Genomic DNA, 26072 nt, shown 5'->3' on the forward strand with positions numbered 1-26072 from the left:
TTAGAAAGAAAAGTAAAAATCAAACTTTATTGTTGCTTTTTGCCATTTGGTAGCATTTTACACAGGCTTCGATCTTCAGAATACACCCTGGATTCAGTAGAAAAACCCTTTAAATGAAGTTTTGTACAATAAAAACTTCTCAGCAGTCAAAATTTAGACTGTAAAAAAATACATGCAAAACATACTTTTCTGAAAACACTTAACTTGGAACAAAGCACCGAACTACACAAATGCAGAATGAGAACAGCATTTCAACTCCACCAAAAGTAGTCATCATAAAAGGTGTAAAAGTCACCTAACTTCACTAGGCACTGTTCACTTTTTAAACAGGAGACAATAAAAAATATTGTCCACAAACAATATCCAAACTCTAAGGTAGATTTCAGAAAGCCTTCCATTTCATGCTTTAATAGCGACCTGGAATTGAAGAGAGAGAGAAAAAAAAAGGGCATTAATACTGAGAACTGATTAGCAAGTATATTTTACTGAGAATTTTAGAATTATCTGTCATTCAGAAATCCCTATGTACCAGATTCTCTTCTGTGAAAATACAGGACTTTCACACAAGAGTCACTCTAGAAATGAGAGAACCAATGTGAAACAATTGGGAATTACCAACCTGAGCTAAGGTTAAGTCACAAAGATGTTCCCTAGCTGTGCAAAAATTACAAGCACTCGTGCTAAAAATGGTGACACTACCTACCTACACACACACCGTTACTTAAGAGGAAGGGAAAGGGAGAAATAGGCACATCAATGATGAATCATTGATTGGCTACCTCCTGCATGCCCCTACTAGGGACTGAGACCGCAACCCGAGCATGTGCCCTTGACCAGAATTGAGCCCAGGACCCTTCAGCCCACAGGCTGATGCTCTATCCACCAAGGCAAACAAGCTAAAGCTATATTTACTCTTTTAATTAGAAACTAGGTTCCAAGGGTTGTTTTCATACCATCTGGAACCCTATACATAAAGTTTGCGGGACTATCTATACGAATAAGAGAGTAATATGCTAATTAGACCAGACATCTTGCGGCCATGCGCGGTTAGGGGTGACCAGGCCAGCAGGGGAGGGCAGTTAGGGGTGATCAGGCCGGCAGGCAAAGTAGTTAGGAGCCAGTAGTCCCAGATTGCAAGAGGGATGCCTGACTGCCAGTTTAGGCCTGACCCGTCCCAAATTAAAGAGGGTGCAGGCCGGGCTGAGGGACCCCTCCCCTCACCCCTTTGCATGATTTTTGTGCACCGGGCCTCTAGTCTATAATAAAAGTGTAATGTGCTAATTAGACTGGACGTCCTTCCAGAGGAAGCCAGGGCTGCAAGGGAAGCCAGTGCCGGAAGCCAGGGGAAGGAAGGCCTAGTCTTGCACAAATTTTTTGTTGGGCCTCTAGTATATAATAAAACTACTTGAACGGCCCTAACCAGTTTGGCTCAGTGGATAGAGTGTTGGCCTGTGGACTGAAAGGTCACAGGTTCGATTCCAGTCAAGGGCATGTACTTTGGTTCAGGCACATCCCCAGTAGGGAATGTGCAGGAGGCAGATATTTCTAACTCTCTCTCCCTCTCCCTTCATCTCTGTAAAAAATCAATAAAATATATTTAAAAAATAATGATAAAAAAAAAATAAAGAAAAATCAATAAAAATATATTAAAAAACACTACTTGAATGAACCCCTTTTCTGCAAAAGAAAGTTACTCTGCTATGGTTTGGCAAATTAAGTAAGGCACGCCATACTATTACAATATATAAACTAAATAATATCAAGTCAAAAACTTACGAGGTGAATACGATCGAGATCTGGAACGTGATCTATATCCTCCACGACTATAGTAAGGAGAAGGTGACCGCCTTCTGTAAACAAATGTCAAGACCATTTAAGATTCCAGAGATCACAATTAGATGAAAAGACATAATTACGCACAGTCCCTCTATCAGTTTCTAAAACTAGAAGGCTACCATCAACCTTCAAAAACTTTGAATTAGTCATGGGATTTCAAGGTCTGATCACCCACTACTACCAGAAGTCAAATACTCCTTGCTGTTTCATCCATTGATAATGTACTAACCCATTTTAAATTCTACTAAGTAAAATATGAGAAAAAAGGTTTTCCCACTAATTCCAAGCACGCCCTCATGAACTACACCCAAAATAAATTTCACTAGTGTATCCACCAAGTGATTTCAATTTGTTAAGACGGACTTAAACCTACCAGACCTGAGGCCCTGAACCTAACTGTCCCCTATACCTGGGCTCCTGAGCATTAAAGAGAAAAAATCAACATGATATAGAAAAATGTTAGTTACATGCAAACAAGTGGTTAGAATAAGATGGAACTTGGATTGTAGAAAATAGGTCTAGGCAAAGTACCAAAAATTAGGTACAATGGTATAGTGGCAGATTCGGAAATTACCAAAAAATCGGTACAGCGGTCTGATAGGGTTAAGTGTTCAATAGCCAACAAAGAAAATGTAGCACAAGAGAATAGCTATCAGGAATAGATACTAAAAATATTATGGGTCCTAATCAATGACCTTATACCATAATCTTATTCAAGTACCAAAATGATACCACTGAGTAAAAGCTTAACCAATTTCTGCAAACGCACAAAGCTATGGCCACATCACTTGGGGTCAGTTACAACATTTTATGAACTTCATGCAATCCAATCTTGTGCGATGCCACATAATTTACCAGAAGACTAGTAATGGAGTCTTCATGTGAGCAGTTTCTACTCTTGTACAGATTTATAACCCTCTCCTGGCATACCTGTAAATCTGATCCCTGTCTTGAGCAGCTCTCCATCCTCCTCCACCTCCACCACCTCCTCTGTAAAGGCAGAAATTCATTAATTTTTATGAGTTTTTGAAAGAATTTTCAATTCATGAAGTAAAACAAACATGTAAGATGTGAAAGTTAGATTCTTGTAAGTAAAATGATAAAGAGCTACTTTTGCCACTCTTTTTATAAAATGGCACAGAGTTCTGGTGGCTAAAACAAGTATCATTACAACAAAGAATGTAAGTAAATGCTCAAATTAATGAAAATAAAGATCAAATCTACCACTTTAATATCCTCATCCATAAAGCAATCCCTCAAGTGCCATTTAATGCAAAAATACTCTAAATAAAATGTTGTCCAAAGTAAGATGCTGGAGAATGTCAGAAGCACACTATGGCCTCACTTCCATAGATATTTAGACACCAATAACTGTCAATTTCATAAAACATTACCAAATAGTTTTTTAAAAGAAGATATCTATACAACATCAAGATAAGGTATCACAGATTACTACTGTGACATTACACAATTTACATTCTGACAAGTAAGGCAGGGTCTCTATTATTTCTGCTGCTAAAATAAAGGGAACTTTACTTTGATCTTTGGAAGTATTCTCGAAAAGACCTCTTGTTTTTCAAGTATGATAGGCATAACCCTACCAACCCCATAAAAATTTGAAGTTTGGTAATGAACAAATTAATACTATTTTTCTTATATACTTATATGGACCCTTTCAAGAATCAGCTTTACCTGCCTTTTAGTGCGTGATATGTTAGATGTACAAACCCCCGCCCCCCACAACCCTGCTTTATAAAGCGTTAACTTTCAAAGCACAGCTTATTTTGCTTTAAAACAATACTAAAACGAAAAACTGAAGTATAGTCTGTAATTGTTTCCGCCATGCTCAAAGTATACAGATTAATTTAAAGAGACAAAACCTAAAAATCTGGTTTAAAAACTAGCTCTCGATATCTTGGCATAAAAAGTAATGCTTTTATTAAAGGCGACAAAAGGCATAATACTGCTTTAAGTTATGTTGCAACTGAGGCGCACTCTCCCTTCCAGGGAACCTACACCCCCACCTTTCCTGTTTCCCTCTTCCCCCAGGCATGTTACCTCTGCTTTTTTTCTCTCCTAAGCCCCAAGGGCCCTTCTACTACCTCTGTAACTTTTTACATAAACTTTCTCTTAAAATTAGGAGGGTTGCAACTGAGATTCAGAAGTTGTTGCTTCCTTCATGTCTTTGGCATCTTGAAACTCACATTATGGTTAACTTACCTGTATGATCTGCTATAGTAGTCCCGATCATCATAGCCTCGATCGTATCCTCTGTCGTAGTAATCACGACGGCGTGAGCTGCCACTGTGAAGAGTATTAAATCTTTATAAAATATCAAGTAGCCTTCCCTATCTTTCTAGACATGACTTTTTGCTGTTAAAAACTGTTTAAATATTTATTAACAGCAGCAGAGGAATGCCATGCTCATTTGGTTCTTAAGATTAACAACCGACACAGCCAAACTCTATAGGACATGACTGGGAAATTGCTTCAAGTATAATCTCTATCCTCTTCTAGGCAAAAATTCATAGGCCTGTTAATGAATTAACTGGGAAATGAGTATTACTCTCATTTAAATTCTCACATAGTGGATAAACAATGCCCCCCCTTAACAATGTACATAAATATATATTTTAAAATATATTTTTTATTGATTTTAAAGAGAAAGGGAGAGGGAGATAGAAATATCAATGACGAGAGAACCATTGATGTTTCTATCTTTCCCTCTTCCTTCCTCTGAAACAAATAATTGAAAAAAAGAAATGTGTTCTTAAAAAGGGGGGGGGGGCACATATATTCTACTAACATGCTTTCAACTTTAGCCAATTTGTCAATTCCACATTTTCACTCAAGAAAAAATAAAATCATAAGGAGAACGCAGTTTTGAGACTGGGAGTTAAGCCTATTAGAACATGGCAATTATGGTACAATTCTCTACCTTACCTAAGAGCTTTGTATTTAAAAGTTTTAAAAAAAAATGACTCCAAATTAGAGCTTTCTGTTAGTTAATACCCACACAGATAAGAATGACGACAAATGAGAACTATCTTATTAGTTCAGCCCATGTTTTCCACTCTGCTTAAGGAAACAAAAAAACTAAAGAAGGCACTTCAGTATGATTTACACAAACTTGATTTTAAGTATAATGGTTAAGTTTCCATTCTGGGGAAAATAATCCAAATCAGAAACATTTAATTACCCAAGCAAAGCCGAATATATGGCATTTCTTTATGATAAAGTGGGATGGGATCTATGTAATGGTGTCAGATTTTGTGTCACAATCAGAATGTTTCCACAGAATAAATATTACCAAATATAGTTTTAGCTAGTTAAGAAAAAAAGGGAAAATTATTTATACCATGGCAAGATTAGATGAAATGCCAAAGATTTCCCTGAGCACATGGAGGAAGTGAACAAATTAAATCAATAAAATTTCTATCTTGAAAATAAACTTACTAGGTAGGTCTCCCCATATAAATTCCTGGTGTTGGGGTATGTGGTCTTTTTGTTATAGAGAAATCAACTCTGATTCTACGTCCATCAAGTTCCATTCCATTGGCACGCTCTTTTGCCTAAAATACATACATACATACATACATGAAGTTGTTATATACATCCTGGACAGTCACAAACTATCCAGTAGTGAAAAAATAAAGTCTGACGGGATGTTTCAGCTAGATGCATTAATTTATTTCAATGTTGGTAAAACATCATGGCCCACAACTTTAGGTTATTTCTCCTATTGAATTTTTAAAAGGTAGTCATAAAACTCAGGAGAAAAGTTTATCAAAAAAAGCCACAAAGGTCAATTTAAATGAGGTAATTGAATTGTTCTATTTAACAACAAACTTAACAGTGCTTCTAGCTCTAAAGCAATACATATTCAACAAACCATTAGGTATGATTTGAAATGGCTGGGAATAAGATTTCGTAAGTGTATACGAAATTCAAATTTGAATGGCCACAAATGTTTTAAGTCCCAGCCATTAATTTACAGAGTGTCTATTTGCTGCTTTTGCATTACAATGACAGCACTGAAAAGTTGTGACTGGTATTCCCCTAAATGGCTCACAAGGCCTCAAGTATTTAGTTGTTTTTAGCAGAAAAGTTGATGGATTCCTGCTATGGAAGCAAAAAGCTGAATGAAAACAGCTACATATAGCTCCTTCATCTAGAATATACAGCAATGAAACTTTAAAGCAAAAAAATACAAAAAAACCCTAGTCCAAAGACTTAGCTCTTTGTTCACCATTTAAAGAACACCCTTTCCATAAGTAGATTTTAATGTCCAATTCCAATTATGCTACTTTTTTGTTCGAAAGTTTAAGCCCTCAGAAGATAGTTTCGGGCACTACTGATTCAGATACAAAATATCAGTATGCTATTCTTCAGAAAGCTGTGGTACTGTAGTAGAAAATTAGGGAAATAAGGCCTATGCTACTAGTAACCATGGGAAAAACCCTATTTATATCTTTGGTCATGAATGACTAAAATGAAGCAGAATGACACCTTAAGAAGTCCCTTTAAATATCTTAAATTGTAGTCTATCCTAATTACTTGCATTTAGGTTTCCATTCTTCCTTTAGCAGAATGGTTTTTCAAAAATAAATGTAGTTTTCATAAATAACTATATAATTTTACCTAGAGCTGAATTCCCAATCTCAATATTGACCTCAGATTGTTCAGTTTCCCCAGCTTTTCTATACCTTATACCATCCCTTGGAGATGACTCCAGCTATTATCCGTATCAAATAAAGTCCAAATTCTTAAAATATGGCCCATATTCACGATGTAAATGTTCACTTTTAGTTAACATACTAATTTTTTTTACTTCCACCATTCTGCCTGAAAGTCAATTAACATTTAAATATGAAACCAGTTCCTTTTTGAGTCACAACTATCCATTTTAAATGTTCTTCATTGTAGAAAATGGCTCAATGTAAACACTGATGAAATATTCTAAGGAGTATTAACCTTCTTATATTTTAGATAACTATACTTAGTATATATATCATTATCTGGAACCAGTCATGTATGAAGTGCTGCCCTTAGGATTTACTTCAAAATAATGTGGTGGTGATGCTGGGTGACTGAGTTGGAGGTATAGCAGGCCAGAAGCTAAGTATACTGAAGTGGGGCATAATGTAACCAATTGCCCTGTCAAATTTTTTATTATTCTGTATGTATTTGAATTTTTCCATAATAAAAGGTTGAAAAAGTTCTAAGTATTACTGACTTCAATCTATTCCCAGAAGATTGCATTTCCTGTAACTCAAGCTACATTTACACATCCTATTTACAATATTAAAACAAAAGTTGTCCTTCCTCAAATACTTGGGAGTTTACAATAGGGCTGCTAGTAAGTACAGGCAGGCTTTTACTTACTTCCTTGGCATCATCTACATTTTCAAAGTATACAAAGGCAAATCCTCTTGAACGTCTAGATTGTTGGTCATATACGATAGACACATCAGCAATGGGGCCATATTTAGAGAATACTTCTCTTAGATCTCTTTCTGTAGTGTACAAGCTCAATCCAAATACTCCAAGACAACAGTTGGGATCAGGATTTGCCTAAAAATAGAAAAGTAGATTTTAAACTTTTTTAAAAACTTTGCCATAAATCAAATAAAAAGGGAACACCATACACAAATTAGCCAAAAGTGTCACTACGAATAAAAGTAGATAAACAGACTAAACAAACACTTTAAAAATGAATGTGTTACAGCAAGTGCTGCAAGCATGTTTAAGAATGGGCAGAAAGGCACTGGCCGGTTTGGCTCAGTGGTAAGAGCATCGACCCACAGACCGTTAAGATTCCGGTCAAGGGCACGTACCTCCGTTGCAGGCTTGATCACCGGCACCGGTCGAGGCGTGTGCGGGAGGCAACCAGTGGATGTGTCTCTCTCACATCGATGTTTTTCTCCCTCTGTCTCTCCCCCTCCCTTCCACCCTCTCTATAAAACAAAGAAACAAAACAAAAATCAATGGAAAAGATATCCCCAGATGAGGATTAGCTAAAACAAACAAACAAATGGTCAGAAAGGATTACAACAGGAGCAATTTTAATCTTAGAATTAAGTAGAGGGTCACATACTATTAAAAAACAAACAAACTAACTCTGGGGGGGGGGGGGGGGATATTGGAGGGCAATTTGAGTGATTCACTTTCTAGGAATTTATTTTAAGAAATGTTCACATAGCCTGGCTTGTGTGGCTCAGTGGTTGAGTGTCGACCCAGGAACCAAGAGGTCACCAATCAGGGTACATGCCTAGATTACAGGCTCAATCCCCAGTAGGGGGCATGCAGGAGGCAGCCAATCAATGCCCCCTCTCATCAATGTTTCTATCTCTGTTCTTCTCCCTTCCTCTCTAAAAAGTAGTAAGTTCACACATTCATAATATGTACACACAATCAGAACAGCGTTGTCTCTACCAGCCAGAGAAATAAATGATAAACTAAAAATGCCAAATTAAAATATATGGCATGCTAGGCTTGATCCTATTTTTAGAAACATAAACTATTCACACACACACACACACACACACACAAATGAAGTCAAAGATGTGCACTAAACTGTTAACAGATATTAAACAGCTAGCTTGCAATCATTATAATAAAGAAAAGTGAACCACATCTTAATGACATTCCAGTTGCCATAATGAATTTACCCAAAGTTTTCACTTATTTACACTAAATTCCATTCCACTCTCAAAACAAACACACAGGAGGAGAAACCAAGATGGCGGCATAGGTAAACAGCTGTCTCGCACAACAATTTCAAAACTACAACTAAAAGACAAAATGTCTATCACCCAGAACCACAGGAAAGCTGGCTGAGTGGAAGTTCTACAACTAGAAGCAAAGAGAAAAGAGCACTGAGACGTGCACAAGCGCTGAAGAACTGAGGTACGGAAGCGTGCGAAATCGGGCTGGTGGCGGGCGATTGGATGTGCTGCTTTTTTTTCAACCCGAAAGGAGACAAGCTCCCGATTACTCTGAAATCCAGTTTCTGGGGAGACGCCGGACTGTCGGCCATCGGGTCGGAAAGTGAGGGTGACTTTCTTGCAGAGGTGTGCCCAGCAATCATTGTTTACTGCGCTGGGGCGCGGGAAGCGGGGACTTGGAAACGCGGAAACGGCTGACTGGCAACCATCAATGTTTGCCATGCCCCAGCTTAGTGACTCCCTGAGACCCCGCCCAGCCCAATCTACAAACCCATCCAAGCTCCATGCAGTGACTTTTGCATATAAATGGTCTGCCCTATCGCAGCTTAACCTAACAAACTGCAGCTCTGGTCAGACAGCTCCAAAACCTCCAAACACCAAGCAAAGAGGAGAAAACTGTAGTTCCAGCTGTAGCTCCTGCTGGGTGGCCTCAGACAGTAGCTGACCTGCACCCCATTAGAGATCCAGAAGCTAGTGTATCTAGTGGTCTGTGAGACCACACCAGATTTCAACTACTCTCATAAGGGACACATTCAAGAAGCAGACTGACTCAGTGAGCACCAAAGCCCCACTGAAACAAGTCCTGCCCAATAAGCGTGTCTCCAGCACAGCAATTCTTCCATTATAGACACAGTGGGTCCTCACAGCCAATTGACCTGGAGGTCAATTCCTCCCAGTGACACCAACAACAATCAAGACTTAACTACAACAAGGTTGTGCACACAGTCTACAAGGGGGTGCACCAAGAGTGTCCACCTCAGGTAACTGGGAGGCCGACCCATTGGACACCTAGCACACAAAGCCACCCTACCAACTCAGGGAATCAGCAAAAATGAGGAGACAAGGAAACAGATCACAAACGAAAGAAATGGAGGAAAACAAACGACTGGATACAGAGTTCAAAACCATGGTTAAAAGGTTTTTCAAGAATTTCCTAGAAAAGGCCGATAAATTTAACAAGACCCTCACAGATATGAAAAAGGACCAACTAGAAATTAAACATACACTGACTGAAATAAAGAATATTACACAGAGACTAGACGAACGCAAGAATCAAGTCAAAGATTCGAAATACAAAGAAACAACACTCAGCCGGAAAAGAAAAAAGAATCCAAAAAGTTGAAGATGGTGTAAGAAGCCTCTGGGACAACTTCAAGTGTACCAACATCCAAATTATGGGGGTGCCAGAAGAGAGAGAGCAAGATACTGAAAACCTATTTGAAGAAATAATGACTGAAAACTTCCCCCACCTGGTGAAAGAAATAAGACTTACAAGTCCAGGAAGTGCACAGAGCCCCAAACAAAAGGAATCCAAAGAGGACCACACCAAGACACATCATAATTAAAATGCCAAGAGCAAAAGACAAAGAGAGAATATTAAAAGCAGCAAGAGAAAAACTGTTAATTACCTACAAGGGAGCACCCATTCGACTGTCAGCTGATTTCTCAACAGAAACTATGCAGGCCAGACGAGAGTGGCAAGAAATATTCAAAGTGATGAATAGCAAGAACCTACAACCAAGATTACTCTACCCAGCAAAGCTATCATTCAGAATTGAAGGTCAGATAAAGAGCTTCACAGATAAGAACAAGCTAAAGGAGTTCATCACCACCAAACCAGTATTATATGAAATGCTGATGAAAGGTATTCTTTAAGAAGAGGAAGAAGAAGAAAAAGGTAAAGATAAAAATTATGAACAACAAATACATATCTATCAACAAGTGAACCTAAAAATCAAGTGAACTAAAAATCTGAGGAACAGAATAAACTGGTGAATATAATAGAATCAAGCGCATAGAATGGGAGGGGATTAATAATTCTCAGGGGGAAAGGGGTGTGGGGAGTACGGGAAGAGACTGGACAAAAATCGTACACCTATGAATGAGGACAGTTGGGGGGGGAGGTAAAGGCAGAGGGTGGAGTGGGAACCGGGTGGAGGGGAGCTATGGGGGGTAAAAGGAGCAACAATTGTAATAATCTGAACAATAAAGATTAAATAAAAAAAAAAAAAAAAAGAACACACACCAAAGAAACAAAAACACACCCTACAAAACCATTTGGTTTATATAATGAAATCACACTATATACATTAAATGCCATCTCATTTGGAACCTCTCATGAAAGACAAGAAAAAGCCTTGCTACCTGAAAGAAACTTGCTTACAATTCAATGGGAAAGCATTGTGTAAAAGGTATTAATAACCAACCCAGAAAACTTAAGTAACATTAAGTATGGAACAGATACATAGATGCTATATGATCTAATGTACTAATATTATAACAGTAATGCACATGGAGATTTTATTTGATGGGCTGAATTATAAATGTGACAATGCGCTAACTTAAATATGATTGATAGTCCAAATGTAGACCACCTTACATGGGAGACACCTTTTATTTAATTTTTAAAAGGGGGCAGCAGAGGAGGAGGGGAACAGATTTGATCCACTTTTTGTATGCACTCATTAGTTGATTCTTATTATTTGTCCTGATTGGGGATTGAACTCACTACCTTGGCATATTGGGAAGACACTCAAACCCAACTAAATTACCAGGCTGGGAGATATCTTTTAAAAAGAGATTATTTCAAAACACTAGGAAGCCTCAAAAAGGTAATCTCTGCTAATGCTCCAATGTCAAAATCAGTTCTAATTTCAAAAAGAGATAGGACTATTAAATTAAGTGGTTTTAGACAGTCTACTGCTTCAAAAACACAGAATATTTTTCATCATACCCGATTCCCGACATGACGTCTGCGAGTAGACATGGGAGAATGACTGTGGCTATGACGCCTCCGATAATCTCGACTGTAAGACCTGCTACGGGATCGTCTATGGGAGCGAGACCGAGATCGTGATCTTGTATAATGCCTTCGAGAACTTCTTCTGGATCTAGACCTGCAAAACAAAGGCTTAAAGGTCATGACTAAATAGCTGACAAAATATGGCTTTCATTTTTTTAAATACTCTAGAGTTAAACTCCAGAAGACAGAACACCATCCAGACATATACATACTAGCATGATACCAAATGGGTGGGATTGATACTTTTTTTCTGTACCAATAATCAATGCAACTGTTAAGAGTTCCAAAACCACTAGTTCTCTTCCAACCTTTCTTATTAAAAAAAATAAAAGTAAACACATTATCTTTTGAAAATCAGGAAACATGCATTCATACTAGCTTAATCTGTTTCCCTCTCAGAATACCACCCATTTTTCTGCTTCACCCATTATGCCCACCATTCACTTAAGATAAAATCACCATCATAGTAGCTTCCTCTGCTGTGTTTTAAAAGCAACCATTCATACATAGAGTGATGATATGAATAGTCATCTAAATCAGGATGGACACATTGTAAGAGAGAAAAGGTACGGGGTTAATGATGCTTCATAACAGGCATATAATGGGGCTGTCCTGGTCAAACTAGGATGTATGGCATACTTTTGACCAACATTAAAAGAAAAGTACATGTGGTATTACTTTTGCTTTATACATACATTCAATATACTACTACCCTACACCTATTAATCAAAAATTGCAGTTATTGAAAACCAATGTTCTGCAGTATATTTGCAGTAAGTAGTTTACTTAAACTCAATTCTGAAGAACTGGTACTATTACTAACTTGCCTTTATATAAGGAAGCTAAGGTGAGGTTAATCTGCCCAAACCAGAAAAAAATAAACAGGTAAGATTTGAGGCCTAACTCTAAAGCCCAGGCTTTTAAGGATTAAACAGTCTTCGGTCTTCTAGAACTTATGATTAACTTAATTTCTACTATTATACAGGCCAACAAATAATCTAATCCTATCAAAGTTCACACCAATTTCAAAGCTAAGAGCAACAACCTTTCTTACCTAGATTCAGATCTGGACCTGGACTTTGATCTGGAACGTCTGGAATCTTCCTTGGAGCGAGACCTTGCAGGGGTATGCCTTGCAGATTTCCCAGATCCATGAGCACTTCCACTTCTGGAAGCAGAACGGGATTCCTACACGTAGATGTCAAAAGTTTAATTTGTATACTTTCTGGGCAACTTTAAAAACAAATAAGCTGCTGTGAAATAAATGGTGAGGGAAAGCAATCCCCTTCCAAGGTAAGAAAATATAAGTAAGGGCAGGAACTGAATATACCCAGTATAACAGTTGCATTGCTCCAATTGACATTAAGTTGATTAACTTGAACTTCCACCTTTTTGGAGCAGGGATAAGTTAACTGACCCACTTTCTTCAGAAAGGGGGGGTCAAAGCCAAGCAGCTGAGGGATTGTCCAAGGACTGTGTTTAGGGAATGTTACTCCATAAAGATTAGGGTGAGAAACAACCTTATTAATAATAACTATGACTTCTATCCATTATACCTATTCCAATCAAGTTACCATCAATAAAAACAAAACCCTATAAAACTCATAAAAAACTTACTTTTAAAATGCTTTTGATTTTTTATTAAGACCTTAACTTTTCAAATTGTTATTCAGTGGGAAAAGAGAGAAGGACAACCTTTTTCAAGTCCTAGAGAAATGTAGAAGCCTAGTGGAAAGCAAGGACCAGCTTGAAGGACACCAGACAGTTAAGACCCTGTTCCATCTAATCATGGTAGGCGGCCTTGGAAGACCCAGAAACAAAGAAACCAGATGGAGCTACAGCAGAAAGGTAGTGAATTGTGCAAAGGTAAGAGTAGAGAGGGTGCCAGAGAACTACTGCTTCCTCAGTTAAATGGAGATGAGCCAGGGCAAACGGAAAGTTAGAAAAGCTATCTAACGTACCTATTAAAACCAGATTAAATTAGGAGCTTCTAACCTAGGCTTAGAAAGGGAATCTAGGAATTATATGTAAAACCAAAGTCTACATACCCATAGCTTTCCCAATCAAAACTGGGACTAGCCAGTAGGTAAGTGGCACAAAAAGGAAGATCTCTCTCAGAACAAAACTAACAATAGAATGAATAGGATAACCAGCAGTTTACCAATGGCCAAGTAATCAGCAGAAAAGGCATACATACATAAGTAATAATGGAACCAGAGAAACATTCTGCCTGACGAAGAAACAGAAAACTGGATAAAGAGAACATCCACTCTTACATTACTGATAGCTAAGGCATCATCAAACAAGACAACCTTTATTTCAGGTTACCAAATGTTAGGCAAATTAAAAGGCATTAAGTAAAGTTCAGTGAGTTTTTCCACCCAAGATAGAATAAAAATGGCCTGATTCAAAAGGAACCAACATTACTGTGGAGGGAAGAATGGATGTTGAAGCTGCTGGATAAAAGTTAGAGACCTCCCTGTGTGGTAGACCTTTAGAATATCCTGGCTATTCTTGAAAAAAAAAAAAAAAAAAAAAAAAAAGAACAGAACTATTTTTAAATTACAGCCTCAAACATTTTAGACTATGTTATAGATTTACAGCACAATAGAGAAAATTTGGAGGATCCTTCCTATGACACCCAGAGAAAAAAAATTTATATACAATGACGAGACAAATTAAAAATTGAAGATTAGAATAGGGAAGAAAAGAGTTAACTCAGCCTGTAAAATCAGTTCTGGTTTCTAGGCCATAACAACTTTAGAAACTTTGCCAACAACATTTCGAAGTCATCGTAAAACATGGTATGATGTGACACGAAATGCGAAACTTTCCACTCCTTCCCTCCAGGAGTGATAATTGAGTCAAAGAAATAGATGGTATTTTTGGACAAAGTAATTTTCAAAAATGGGGGCTTAGTTTCTACCACAGGCAAAATCTAATCTAGAAGAGAAGATAGCAATAAAGACCCAAAAGTTACTAAACGCATTTGTTTACTTCACTACCAGAATGATTATATCATGGAACAATTATAACCTTTAATGGGAACCAAAGAAGAAAACTTGCTCTGGAAGGGAGCAGAATATGGGTGCTTCACAGTAAGAGTTAAAAAAGATTACCAACGAAGTTATGCAGTTAATTGAAACCAGTCAGCATAGGGACATGAGCAGAGAGGGTCAAGATTCCCCTTCTTTAAAAAGCCTCTTGCTTTACTAAATAGAACAGCCTTCTAAGCCATATTGAGACCTCCCCCATTAAATTCTAACAGATGAAGAATTTTAAGAATTCACGCAGCCTCTGAAACTACCTGGCATATATATTTTGTGGGCAATTATTTCTTTAACCAGGAAAGGAGGAACACCAGAATGCAAAAATTTCCCTTTCTATACTGATAATTGGTTAGTTTAACATCTAAACAATGCCTGCACCAACTGTTCTCACCAGGAATATCCATCCTTAAAAAAGTTAAACCCCTTTATAGTTATGTTGGCCATGAGCTGGTTTTGGAAACACATGCATGGAAATTTAGCCTGTCTAGAAGAAATGAGATCTAAAATTAAATTATTAGCCAAATCTAAAAAGCATACAGTTAACTTTAAAACTTAATCCACAGGAAAATCTGTAAAACCAGCTGGGAAAACCCTCTACACAAGGAAAATTTCAAGTCTACTCTCAGCTGACAAACAACAGGTGTCAACATTAAATCCTACCAAAAGCAGCACTACTCTGGACATCTGAACCTCAAGGAGAAGAATCATGAACTAAGATGAACATAGTTAAAACAAAGACAAAAATTCCCTGAAAACATCTTGAAGAATTCAATCATGAATTGGATGTCACATAGTAACATACAACCTACAGGAAACAGACCAGGAAAAAAAGTCAGCCTTACAGCAAAACACCTTATTCTCATCTTCCTATTCTGAGAAGGCAGTAGCTAAGAAAATCTTGGCAAGGTGACAGAAGTGGGAATAGCCATCCAATTGCTAGGTTTCTCCGGTATTATTTAAAAGACTGGATGCAGTAATTAGATTTAAAACTGGGTCTTGTAGGCCTAGATGCATTTAAAAACACAAGTCCCCTATCTGGAGCTGATTTTAACTATTGTCTAGAGTTGGATATCTTCATTTCCTAAAAGCACCATACATGTTTATGATGCTAGTTAAGTTTCACTGACTTAGCCAACCTCTGAAGTGTTATGCATCCTACCTTTTTTGTTTTCTCCACAAAGGCACCTTCCTGGAACTTTGTGCTATCTCTGCTTCATCTGCACCCCTCCCTCACTGCCCAGGACAAGAGGCCTGCCCCTTTACCCCCAAGGGTAAGCGATATACCCTAATGGGTGAGAGGGTCTAACATCTATGTTTATTTTTGCCTTTTATCTACCTTGGGCCATTTAATCAAACCCTAAAGTGCCCCCCCCCGCCACTCAGGACTAATTTTTTTCTCTTTTGGACCTCAAGAACCTTTCAGTCTCCTAATAAAAGAATCCAGGGGCTTGAATAGAAATATCCATTCACATCACTTTCACCTCAACTCTCTATTTGTAAGTAATTCAGGATGCAGTTACATTTTGAATTTAATATTAGTTTGTAGGCAGAATTTTTTTTTTTTTTTACAAAGCAGTAATGGGGCAAGGCAAATGCTGGAAACTGTCTCCTATAAATGGAAATAATTTTCTTCTCCTTGCAAGATACAGAAATAGAAATACTATATAAAAAAAAAAGGCCAATTTCACATTGATGGTAGGCCCTAACACCTCAGAAAATGGGATCCCTTTAGAAATGCAACTTAAGCCACTTTTTCCATAAGCAGTAGATCCGACAATTCTGAGGAAAGTTTTTTTGAAGTTGTAATTCAATTTACTGGAGTAAGATTGGTTAATAGTTATATAGCTTTCAGGTGAGAGGAAAAGTTGTTTTTGGGTTTTTCAGGTCAGAAAGGAGAAGTTGATAACCTTGGCTTCTCCAATAGGGTAGAAATAGGAGACAGCTGTTGGCTGGCTATCACTTAATATTACTTTGATGTGTACTTGTTCCATCCAACTGAAGGCAACATCATTACAATCATCTGACTCTTCTATTCAGCTACAACAAAACATAAAGGAAAATGACAGAACTTTTAGATTTATTCTCCCATAAGTGGTGGGAGTGGAGAACCAGAAAAAAGCTACTTTATAAACCCATACCTCTTACATCATTATAATAGCTAAGTGTTAATAGCAGAAAATGAGAAAAAGAAATAAAGCTGATTTTGGAATGAAGCACCTGCTACTACTGCCATTTTGAGTTAGATACCCTGTTCACTTTTATGTGTGACCCACCTTATTCTCTAAGGGAAGCCATGGTATTTTTAGCAGTAACCCTTGTCATTCAGCTGGAATAAGCATTAAACAGAAAAGAATTAAGAATCATCCTTGTGAATTTAGCACACATGCATCTTAAAGTTAGGACCTAAGTGGTCATAGCTTTCCACTATTGCCATCTATAAACAAATTCATGTTTTCATAAATGCCAAAAAGTATCCTGTTCAATGCTTTGCTTGGATTTTGAGGGCTTGGTTCTATAACCACTCTCCTGACATTCTTTAGGAAAATTATGACAACATCCTATTATATGGGGGAAGGGGGAAGTAGGTTTACAGCTGTTCCTATGGAAAAAAACAATACAAACTTTTGCATACTCAAAACTGTAAACCTACTTTTGCCCCACCCTGTATATTTGCTTAGTACTTAAGATAGGGGTCAGTGCATAGTAAAAGTCCAGGGGGGTGGCAGAGACCAGTTCCAACTCAGGAGGTACTTATTCATGTCCCTAGGAGAGGCAGTTAGACGAAAAAATCTAGAGGAAACAACATGAAGCCAACTGTTACCCATGCTGGAAAGCTCAATCCTGCCTGGTATTTGACTACAAAGGGTTATTTTTTTTAAGTCGCATTTCAATATAATTTGACTAAGAAGTTAAAATTAGAATTACCTAATTTAAACGTTCCCCCTGGAAGGCACTTCTTTACCCTGTATATATTTTCTTCTATTAAACAAATAATGCATGCATGTTTAGCAAAATATACAGGGACACATAAACAGACTAGTAATTACTTAGCGTAGTGCTTTCTGATTCCAGATTACTTCTTATCTTAACTTCATTTTTATTTCTTTTCTTCATTCTTCCGTTTCAAATTCTGACTTCTTTCATCTTCCCCACTTCACACAAATTGCTCAATATTCTACAAGTGGGACTTCTGGTCTGATAATTAGCATGCATTCTTTAATTTTTTCAAATTTCAGCTTCACTTATTCCTGAGCTTCAAATACTCATTTATAAAACTTGTCAAATGACGACTTCCGCATTTTCCTTCTTCAACATTAACCTTAATAGAAAAAGAACAGGATGAAGAATATTTTAAAACTCCAGGATAAAATCCAGTGCCAAAACTGAAACTAGAAAAAAAAATCCCTTGTTTTGGATTAAAAAACTAATTAAAAACACCTAGAATATGCAGCTCAAAAACCTGAAACTATAGTCTCCTGCTGGTTCTAAAATATTTATGGTAATCAATCTCATTTGTCATGCTTAAGTTGAATGTGAAGTGCGCTACTGAACATTTACTGTTCATCTAACATTTTAAGAACTATTATATTTCACACTTCTTATTTTATCCATCAATAGAAAATAGGTTAAGTGTCAAAAGCACAACTCCAGTCAAAAAGTGACACGTAAATACAAAAGTGCAAGAAAGGAAAGCATGAACAATTCATTTATACAATGATGACAGGGCTCAGGGTAGGAGATTTACAAATTGTGACTTGTTTTATAAGGTCAAGAAATGTATTTAATGTCACACATTTTTGTACCGTAGGTCTAAAGAGCTCTATAGAAAGACAATGTCAGGGAATCTGAAAAATTTAGACTATATTTAAGTGTTCAACCTACCCCTAGAAAACTGCTCTAGAAAGTTTTTATATTCTGAATGGTCCAATTACTAAATTTAGAAATAAAACCAAGCCAGCCAACTACTACATTCAAGTAGCTATGAAGGAAAGCAGAACAAATTAAGAGTGCAACATTGGTATTTTCAAATACTGTTGTAGACTCCCCCCGCAAATGAACAATTATTAAAATCTTCTGCAGTCCAAAGGAGAAATTTTATTTTTTTAAAGGTGGCAATATGGGGAATAGTATAGCTCACCTCTTCAAGTTACTAAAAATATTTAACACCAATATACTAGTGCCTGTTCAACACCCTAAACAAAATACTGTCCTCATAAAACACCCTAGTTTTCCTGCATTTCATCTTATGTCTTCTGTTTCACTGTCAACAATTTCCTCTCCTAGTTTTATTTTCTTTCTGGGAAATATAAAGCTTAAAAAAAAAAAAAGTCTTTATATCTATCTGGGCATAAAGACCGCCATGGTTATTTGTGGAAGTGCTGTCTTTTCTAAGAAAGTAAGCGTAATTTCTATATCGTTTTAAAACGTCAATTATTGTTTACTTAACCCAGGAAAAATTGTAAATGGGTTTTTATTTAAGGGAGTAACAGTCATTAGTTTTATTTTAGTATCCATCACTAAAATGTAATGGGAACTGTTTGCTAGTAGCACAAATGTAATCGTGGAATCAGAATGCCCAAGCAGGTTTCCTCCTAGGGCTCCTCTAAAGAGTATGTACAAACACAGGACTTGGATGCAGAAGATACTGGAATGGAGGCCAAAGCTCTAGATATCACAACTTTTCAATGTGGACGCCTTCCTGCTGTTATTACTCCTTCCCAACCTTTCCTCTTCTTTTGTATTTGAACTACAAAATTCACTACTAAATAATGTAAATAAGAGGTTTATTTCAACTTAGCTACCAAGTGGCCACTTTATAAAACCAGAAGACCAACTATTGAGCTAATTACTTGGTGAAGAGAGCCTACTCAGAAATAAGCAGAAACTTGTCCCATCCTGTCAACAATTTTTCTGTTAAAACGATTCTAGAGGTTACAAGTGGAATACATGTAACATTAAAAACGTGCAAACTCATTAGGCTGATTGCAAGGTTAATATTTTAAAAATTGGGAGGGAGCAAGTCAATCCTGACATTATGGTCAATTCTAATATCACTATAAGGACTATTTAATCTTTTTTTTTGCAGCCTCTCTACCAGAAGATTGGGTAGATAGAAAAATACTCAAACTGAGAATATACTCTGAACAAACAAACAAAAAACCCCCCAAAAAACAACAAAAACCCAACCCACTATCTGACATACCTCCATCAGTTTTCAGCCCATGCTTTTGAGAGATCTCTTGCAAAAACAGTACTCTAAAATTTACATTCATAAAACATTCAGTACTTTCCAGCAAAAGCAAGTTTAAGTATGCCTTTTGACTTTCAGAAGACTACCTATTCTCCATCTAATACCTAAGCACAAAAATCAATGCAAAAGATGGACCTCACCTCAAGCTATCATATTAGACCATCCATGTTGTTAAGTTACAATCTGAAAATAACTCCCAAAACCCAATTCAAAGCAAAGATTTGGGGTAACTTCAAGACTAATTCGCTGTAGTGAAGAACTTTTCCGGCTTGCAGCTTAAAAACAAAACTGACAATACAATACCTAATTCGATGTGGCTCATACCACCCAAAACTAACCTTGGTAAAACACTTAAATTTCCTAAACCCCCATCACTATACACTGTGAGGTAATACATTTTATGTATAAAAACGGATCAACAAATGACACAGTGCTAAGGTGCAAAAGATACAGACAATTGTAGTTCGGTACTCTTGGGCAAGTCAACTATAAAAATATTAATCACTTAGGTTTGGGGTTTATCAGCCATAAATGGAAATTGGATGTACAAGGGGAATTCCATGTAATTTATCTCTCACCATCTGAATTCCTCTCCATCCCCCCGCCCACCAGTATTACTTACCTTATCACTTGGAATTTCAGTTTCACAATGTCACTTTCTAGTTTCAGACACTATCCACAATACTAAAATATTCTTAGCTAACCTGGTTTTTTTCAAGAGACTCATACCTAATCACTATGAAACAAACTATTTCCTCCCACTCTATAAATTCAATCCTTTAATTAAAGGAAGTTGGTGAAATGCCTACAATCTTCTAGAAAAGAATTTGCTTGAGATGTTTCAATTATAAAAATTAGAATTTGGGGCTAAAAGCAAAGAATACACAAAGAATTACAGATTAAACAGAAAACCATGCAGAATCTGAAGGGCAGCTTGATGTGATGCTATCCAGACACTATTCATGTCTAAAGAAAGCTAAGATTAAAGATAAAGTACCTATATTACAAATATGTCTACAAAAATAGCCAATATTCTACCAAAAGTGACATAACTGAGTGCCTCTTATGGCAAAGATGTCAGCCCCTTTGCAGAAAAAAAAAAAAAGTTTGCAGGCAAGTTTTGGAAATTCTGGAGGATACTTTAATTTGGAGACCATAAATTTTTTTTTACTTTTGCATAGGTTTGGCCAGATCAGGGACCTCAACTCTAATTAGAGACACATTTCTTGTAATCAACTTTGACACAAAAATCACTGGTAAAGGTAAAAGGTAGATTCTGCCTTGAAAGTGCGACATGAACCACAAATATTCAAGAACACACCCAACATAAACATTTAAAACAAGACAAGGGAAGGCAAACTAAATCAGTTTTAAGAGGATAATTTATTACTGCATACACACAACATTTCTATTTAGAAGAGGAACAACTTCCAATGTCTAAAGGATTGGGGCAAAAAATTTCTGGAGTTACTTTGGGGTTTGTGAGAGAGTGGATTAGAGATTTATATAAATGAAGCGGAATTGAGATTTGTCTGAGGGATTTATTTACATTATCAGTTTGGAATGTTTGAGAGCCTAGAGTGAAATGAAAAGTAATTTTTCAGGTTCCACAAAGAGGATACAGGTATGTCCCAGATTACTGCCCTGAAAGCAACTTTTTCACTGCTTTCAGGCACGTTCAAAAGCAAGTTTTTTGCTAATCAGACCTGACTGTTCTACCTCCCCAGCCCTTTTTATGGTAATTTAACTGTTCCACTGACCTTTATGGTTTGCCAAGCATTCTTTGGGAGTCCAAACACATGTTTTAGGTCTATTTTAACAACTCCAGGTTCCAACCACCAATTGGAAAGCAAACATACAAAACACCAAACCAAATAAAATGGAAGTATCCCACAACTTCAAGTTTAGAAATGTCTTCCAGGGAAAGTCATGACTCCTGAGTAAGAAATTTTTTTTCTTCTAATATGTAGCTTCAAGTTATTTTATATCTTTCTCTTTCCATAATAATTTAGTGAATACCTATTCTATGTAATAGCATTATGGAAAACACTAGGATGTATTGAAGAAAATATGCCCGCTTCAAAAAAAATTCTAATTAATGACACCTCTTAAGCTGTCTCAAACCTGGACCTAACCACAACTGTTTCTCTTATGTAAAACACACTTATTTTCTTTTAGGCAAATTTTCATCTCCACAAGGCTCACGATCCGAGTAACTCTTCCAGGAATATTGAACTAAGCTAGTCAGAAACCAGTCATTTTGTAGTCCCTAAACAGTGCAAAAGTACCCAGTAATTGTTTTATCACTGAGTACTAAAAATTATAATTTGCCTTCCAGTCCAAATGCCAATGACTGGTTTCCAAAGTATATTCAACTAGTAGAAACTAGAAGTCACAATCTTCACAAACTTTCTTACCCTACGAAACATTCACCTAAATATATAAGGGAGACCCGATTAGTTCAAACCAAATCAGATTTGGCTTCAATGTTACACGGTAAAGTTCACTAATGTGCCAGGAGCTAAGATATTTTTAAACCACCTCCAATCTGTTTTTACACACGTTTGCTAAGATACTTGAGTAGATTTACCTGACAAAGACTTATTTTAAGGTGGCTCTACTAAAAAGGGGGAAAGAAATCTTAACAAGTAACAGACTATAAAAACACCCACCTTATTTCTATCAAGTTAAAAAATCAAGTTCTATGGTGCTTTTTACGACTCTTCTAGCAAATTCTCCTTAATCTCCAAACATGCAAGACTCTGGGGCAAGCCTTGCATTGTTGCATCGTCATTAGAGCCTACACCCCGCCACCAACCTTTATAACGTGCGGTTTAAACCCTGGGCACTGTTTTATTCCTGAAATCTAATCAACCCGCCCCGAACTCCACCCGGGAGGTGGAGACTTAAAAAAAGAACAACAAAAAGAACAGGTACAAGTGGCCCACAGAATTAGAATGCCTCGAAACAAAGGAAGTAACGGCGCCATAAATCGTCGTTGCCCGCCAATTTGTCGTACACAATCCCATGGAAAAATACTCCACAAAATAGGAAAACGTTAAGAGACCTCGTGGTCTCTTTTATTGGTATACTCTGATAACGAGTTTTGGTTTGAAAGCCCTTTCGGTATCAAATAAAAGCACTCCATTTAGGCCTAACACAAAGCCCGCGCGCCATCTCCTCAAATTAACGGGCCGAGAATGTCGTCTACCTCAGGTTAGTTCTCCCCATCCTAAAAGAAACCCCAAGAACACACTAAGTTCCATCCTTTGGGGGGGGGGGAGGGAGTGCTTCATAAGACGATCCTTTCTTAATCCAAACAACGGGTGAAAGTCCCCAAAGAACGTGCTTTTCTTTTTCTAACCCAAGTAGCCCTGTGAGGCGCGGGGCCGGCCCGCGTGGACTCGCGGCTCTGCCGCCATTTTGTGCCTCTGGCAGCGCGCCCAGCCCGCCAGCCCAAGATGGCGGCGGCAAGGCCTCGCAGGAGAGCAACGGCGAAATCAGAGACTGCACCCCTCCCCCAACACCGAGGGGACGCAGCGGCCATTTTAATCCCCCCTTGTAACAGAAAAAACCGCCGACTCGGGTCCGAGGCCACATAAACCTGCCTCTCTGGACTTCTTCACGAATAAAAAACTCTATTCACAAACGCTTTTTCAATCCGACTCCTCTCCTCCCGGCCTGACTTCGGAGCCGAAATCGCCCACCTCCCTGTCCGAGGCCGGCGGGCCTGGAGAGAGATGCAAGAAGCTGGGACCACACAGCCGCCCCCCTGTAGCACCTCTACGTACCCGCTCGCCGTAGTTCTGCTCGCCGCTGTCGCTCATGACTCCCAGCTGCCGCTGCCTCCGCCGCTCGGCTCGATGTGCTTCAACCGAAGCTGCCAACCTCCTGCACCTTCTTCACAGAGGTTCGGCCGCAGCCTGTCAGCGCCCACAAGTTTCCACGCCGCTGAGAACCCAACCGCTCCGCACCGCTGCCACACGGGCTCTAAGTCTCGCGGATGTGACGCAGCGTCTTTAATCCGGCTCCGCCCCCTCTCAAAACGCGCGCTTTGTTGGCCCCGCCCCTCGGCGCTCGAGTCCCTTCCCCGCAAAGGCGCGACTCGAACCGGATATGACGTAAGCGACGCCTTTCGTGGGGCCCCACCCCCTTCCCTGTCTCAGCGAGGCGGGAAAGTACGCCTGCCGGTTGGCCTCCGTTGTTTTCTCCACGACCTGCAGTGATGCCACCCGGTAACGCCCGACTCCTTTGTGGAACTTGACAGGGAAATCGTCACAGGCAGAGGAAGGAGGGGGAGGGGAGAAGATACCCACCGTTTCTCCTATCTTTCATTTCTTTTTTCTGCTTTATTCCTCTCTATGTTTGTGCCTTCTTTTGGGCAGATATCCATGTACTGGGTTCTTTATTTTGCATTTATTTAGCCTTAGTTGTAGATCTCTCTTTGTTAAGTAAACGTCCACTTAAGCACGTATTAAATGCCAAAGCACTTGACTGGATCGTGATGCGCTGACGTCAGACAATCTCCGAAGAAGTTAGTAAACTATGATCTTAAGTGCTAGAGGCATGTACAACTATAGTAATGTCACAAGGAGGGAAGATTAAGTATTCCGTCACCCAACTTTCCACGGTTTCAGTTACCTGGTCAACTGTGAAAATGTTAAATGGAAAATTCCATAAATGAACAACTTAAAATTTTCATTGTGCACCGTTCTGAGTGGCATGATTAAATCTCATACCATCCTTCTCTGTCCAGCCTGGGATGTGAATCATATCGTTATCCAGCCACTCCAGGCTGTATATCCTCCCAGCATTGCAGTGCTTGTGTTCAAGTAACCTTTATTTTACTTAACAGTGGCCCCAAAATGCAAGAGTAGTGATGCTGCCAAAAAAAAAAAAAAAAAAAAAAAAAAAAAGCCCTAAAGTGCTTCCTTTAAGTGAAAAGATGAGTACGGTACAATAAAATATTTTGAGAGACACCACTTTTACATAACTTTTATTACAGTATATTGTTTCAATTGTTCTCTAGTATTAGTTATTGGTGCTAATCTCTTACTTGGCCTAATTTATAAATGAAACTTTACCATAGTTATGTATGTATGGGGAAAAGAAGTATACATAGCGTGTAGTACTATCTGTGGTTTCAGGCATCCACTAGAGGTCATGGGACACATCCCCTGTGGATGGGGGGGAGGGGACTACTATAGTGGAAAGAGCCAGACTTGGAAGTTGAGTCCTCTCTGTACCTGTTGTTTCCTCATCTTTTAAAATAAATTATTGTACTGGACTGGTGAGGTACTTTGATACCAGTAAAAAAAAAAAAAAAAAAAATTTTAAACAACTATATTGAGATGTGATTCATATACCATGCAAAACTCCCATTTAAAGTGTACAATTCAAAATGGCTTTTATTATATAGACAGAATTGTGTGCAACCATTACCACAATCAATTTTAGAACAGTTTCATTGTCCCCAAAAGGACACCTGTACTCATTAATAGTCATTGCCAATCTCCCTCCTCACCTTCTCAACTCTAAGGAATCTCATATCTACTTTGTCTCTATAGTTTTGCCTATTCTGGACATCCTATATAATAAAGAGCTAATATGCAAATGGTTGTCATGCCCTTGTGCCCTCCCACCATGTAGCCCTCACACCCTCGAGCTGGGGCTGGGCGACCTGAGGCCACGCCCCACACCCCAGCGCTGGGTGGGGGGACCTGAGGCTGCGCCCCCCGCCCTGCGGGGCTTGACAGGGGTAGGGCTGGCCCAGTCTGGGTCTCCTGTGATTTCGAGGCATGTGCAGGGGGGCAGAGACTTGACTCTGGGTCCCGCTGTGCACCCCAGACTTTGACAGGAGGGAGATTTTCATATATATTTTACTATTTTTTTTTCATCTCTGACACTTCTATTATAGAGAAAGGGCAAATAGCAATATTAAAATATTTCCTCTAATTAATTCCCTTTTTTTTTTTTTAAATGTGGATTATTTATTTATTTATTTATTTTTTTTATTGATTTTTTTACAGAGAGGAAGAGAGAGGGATAGAGAGTCAGAAACATCGATGAGAGAGAGACATCGATCAGCTGCCTCCTGCACGCCCCCTACTGGGGATGTGCCCGCAACCAACGTACGTGCCCTTGACCAGAATCGAACCTGGGACCTTTCAGTCCGCAGGCCGACG

The 26072-nt window shown here is 38.4% G+C and overlaps 1 protein-coding gene across 5 annotated transcripts; it reads right to left on the bottom strand.

Annotated features, from left to right (window-relative positions):
• Positions 1–23896, bottom strand: TRA2B (transformer 2 beta homolog). 5 transcript variants are annotated; one of them, XM_054713809.1, is made up of 12 exons: positions 23679–23894; positions 17684–17955; positions 16607–16673; positions 12641–12774; positions 11518–11680; positions 7674–7793; positions 7222–7410; positions 5293–5408; positions 4057–4140; positions 2767–2826; positions 1777–1850; positions 1–417 (listed from the first exon to the last, which is right to left on the bottom strand). In XM_054713809.1, the coding sequence occupies exons 3-12, from the start codon at positions 16625–16627 to the stop codon at positions 407–409; spliced, it is 972 nt and encodes a 323-aa protein (XP_054569784.1). In that variant the 5' UTR covers positions 16628–16673; positions 17684–17955; positions 23679–23894; the 3' UTR covers positions 1–406. The 5 variants fall into 5 exon arrangements, with proteins under 5 accessions (XP_054569784.1, XP_027989783.1, XP_027989787.1 ...); XM_028133982.2 differs by having other exon boundaries at positions 16544–16673; XM_028133986.2 differs by lacking the exon at positions 7674–7793 and having other exon boundaries at positions 16544–16673; positions 23679–23896.
• Between the last annotated feature and the right edge of the window lie 2176 nt (positions 23897–26072).

The sequence above is a fragment of the Eptesicus fuscus genome, chromosome 3 (genome assembly GCF_027574615.1).
Source record: "Eptesicus fuscus isolate TK198812 chromosome 3, DD_ASM_mEF_20220401, whole genome shotgun sequence".
NCBI classification, from domain to species: Eukaryota; Metazoa; Chordata; class Mammalia; order Chiroptera; family Vespertilionidae; genus Eptesicus; species Eptesicus fuscus.

What these genes read in the sequence shown, in the direction of transcription:
- TRA2B (XM_028133983.2), bottom strand. Translation starts at nt 16,627, where the DNA reads ATGGAACAAGTACACATCAAAGTAATATTAAGTGATAGCCAGCCAACA. An exon ending in ATGTAGATGATGCCAAGGAA is followed by an intron (nt 5,409 to 7,221) that starts GTAAGTAAAAGC and finishes TATGTATTTTAG; the next exon opens with GCAAAAGAGCGTGCCAATGG. An exon ending in TATATGGGGAGACCTACCTA is followed by an intron (nt 4,141 to 5,292) that starts GTAAGTTTATTT and finishes TACTCTTCACAG; the next exon opens with TGGCAGCTCACGCCGTCGTG.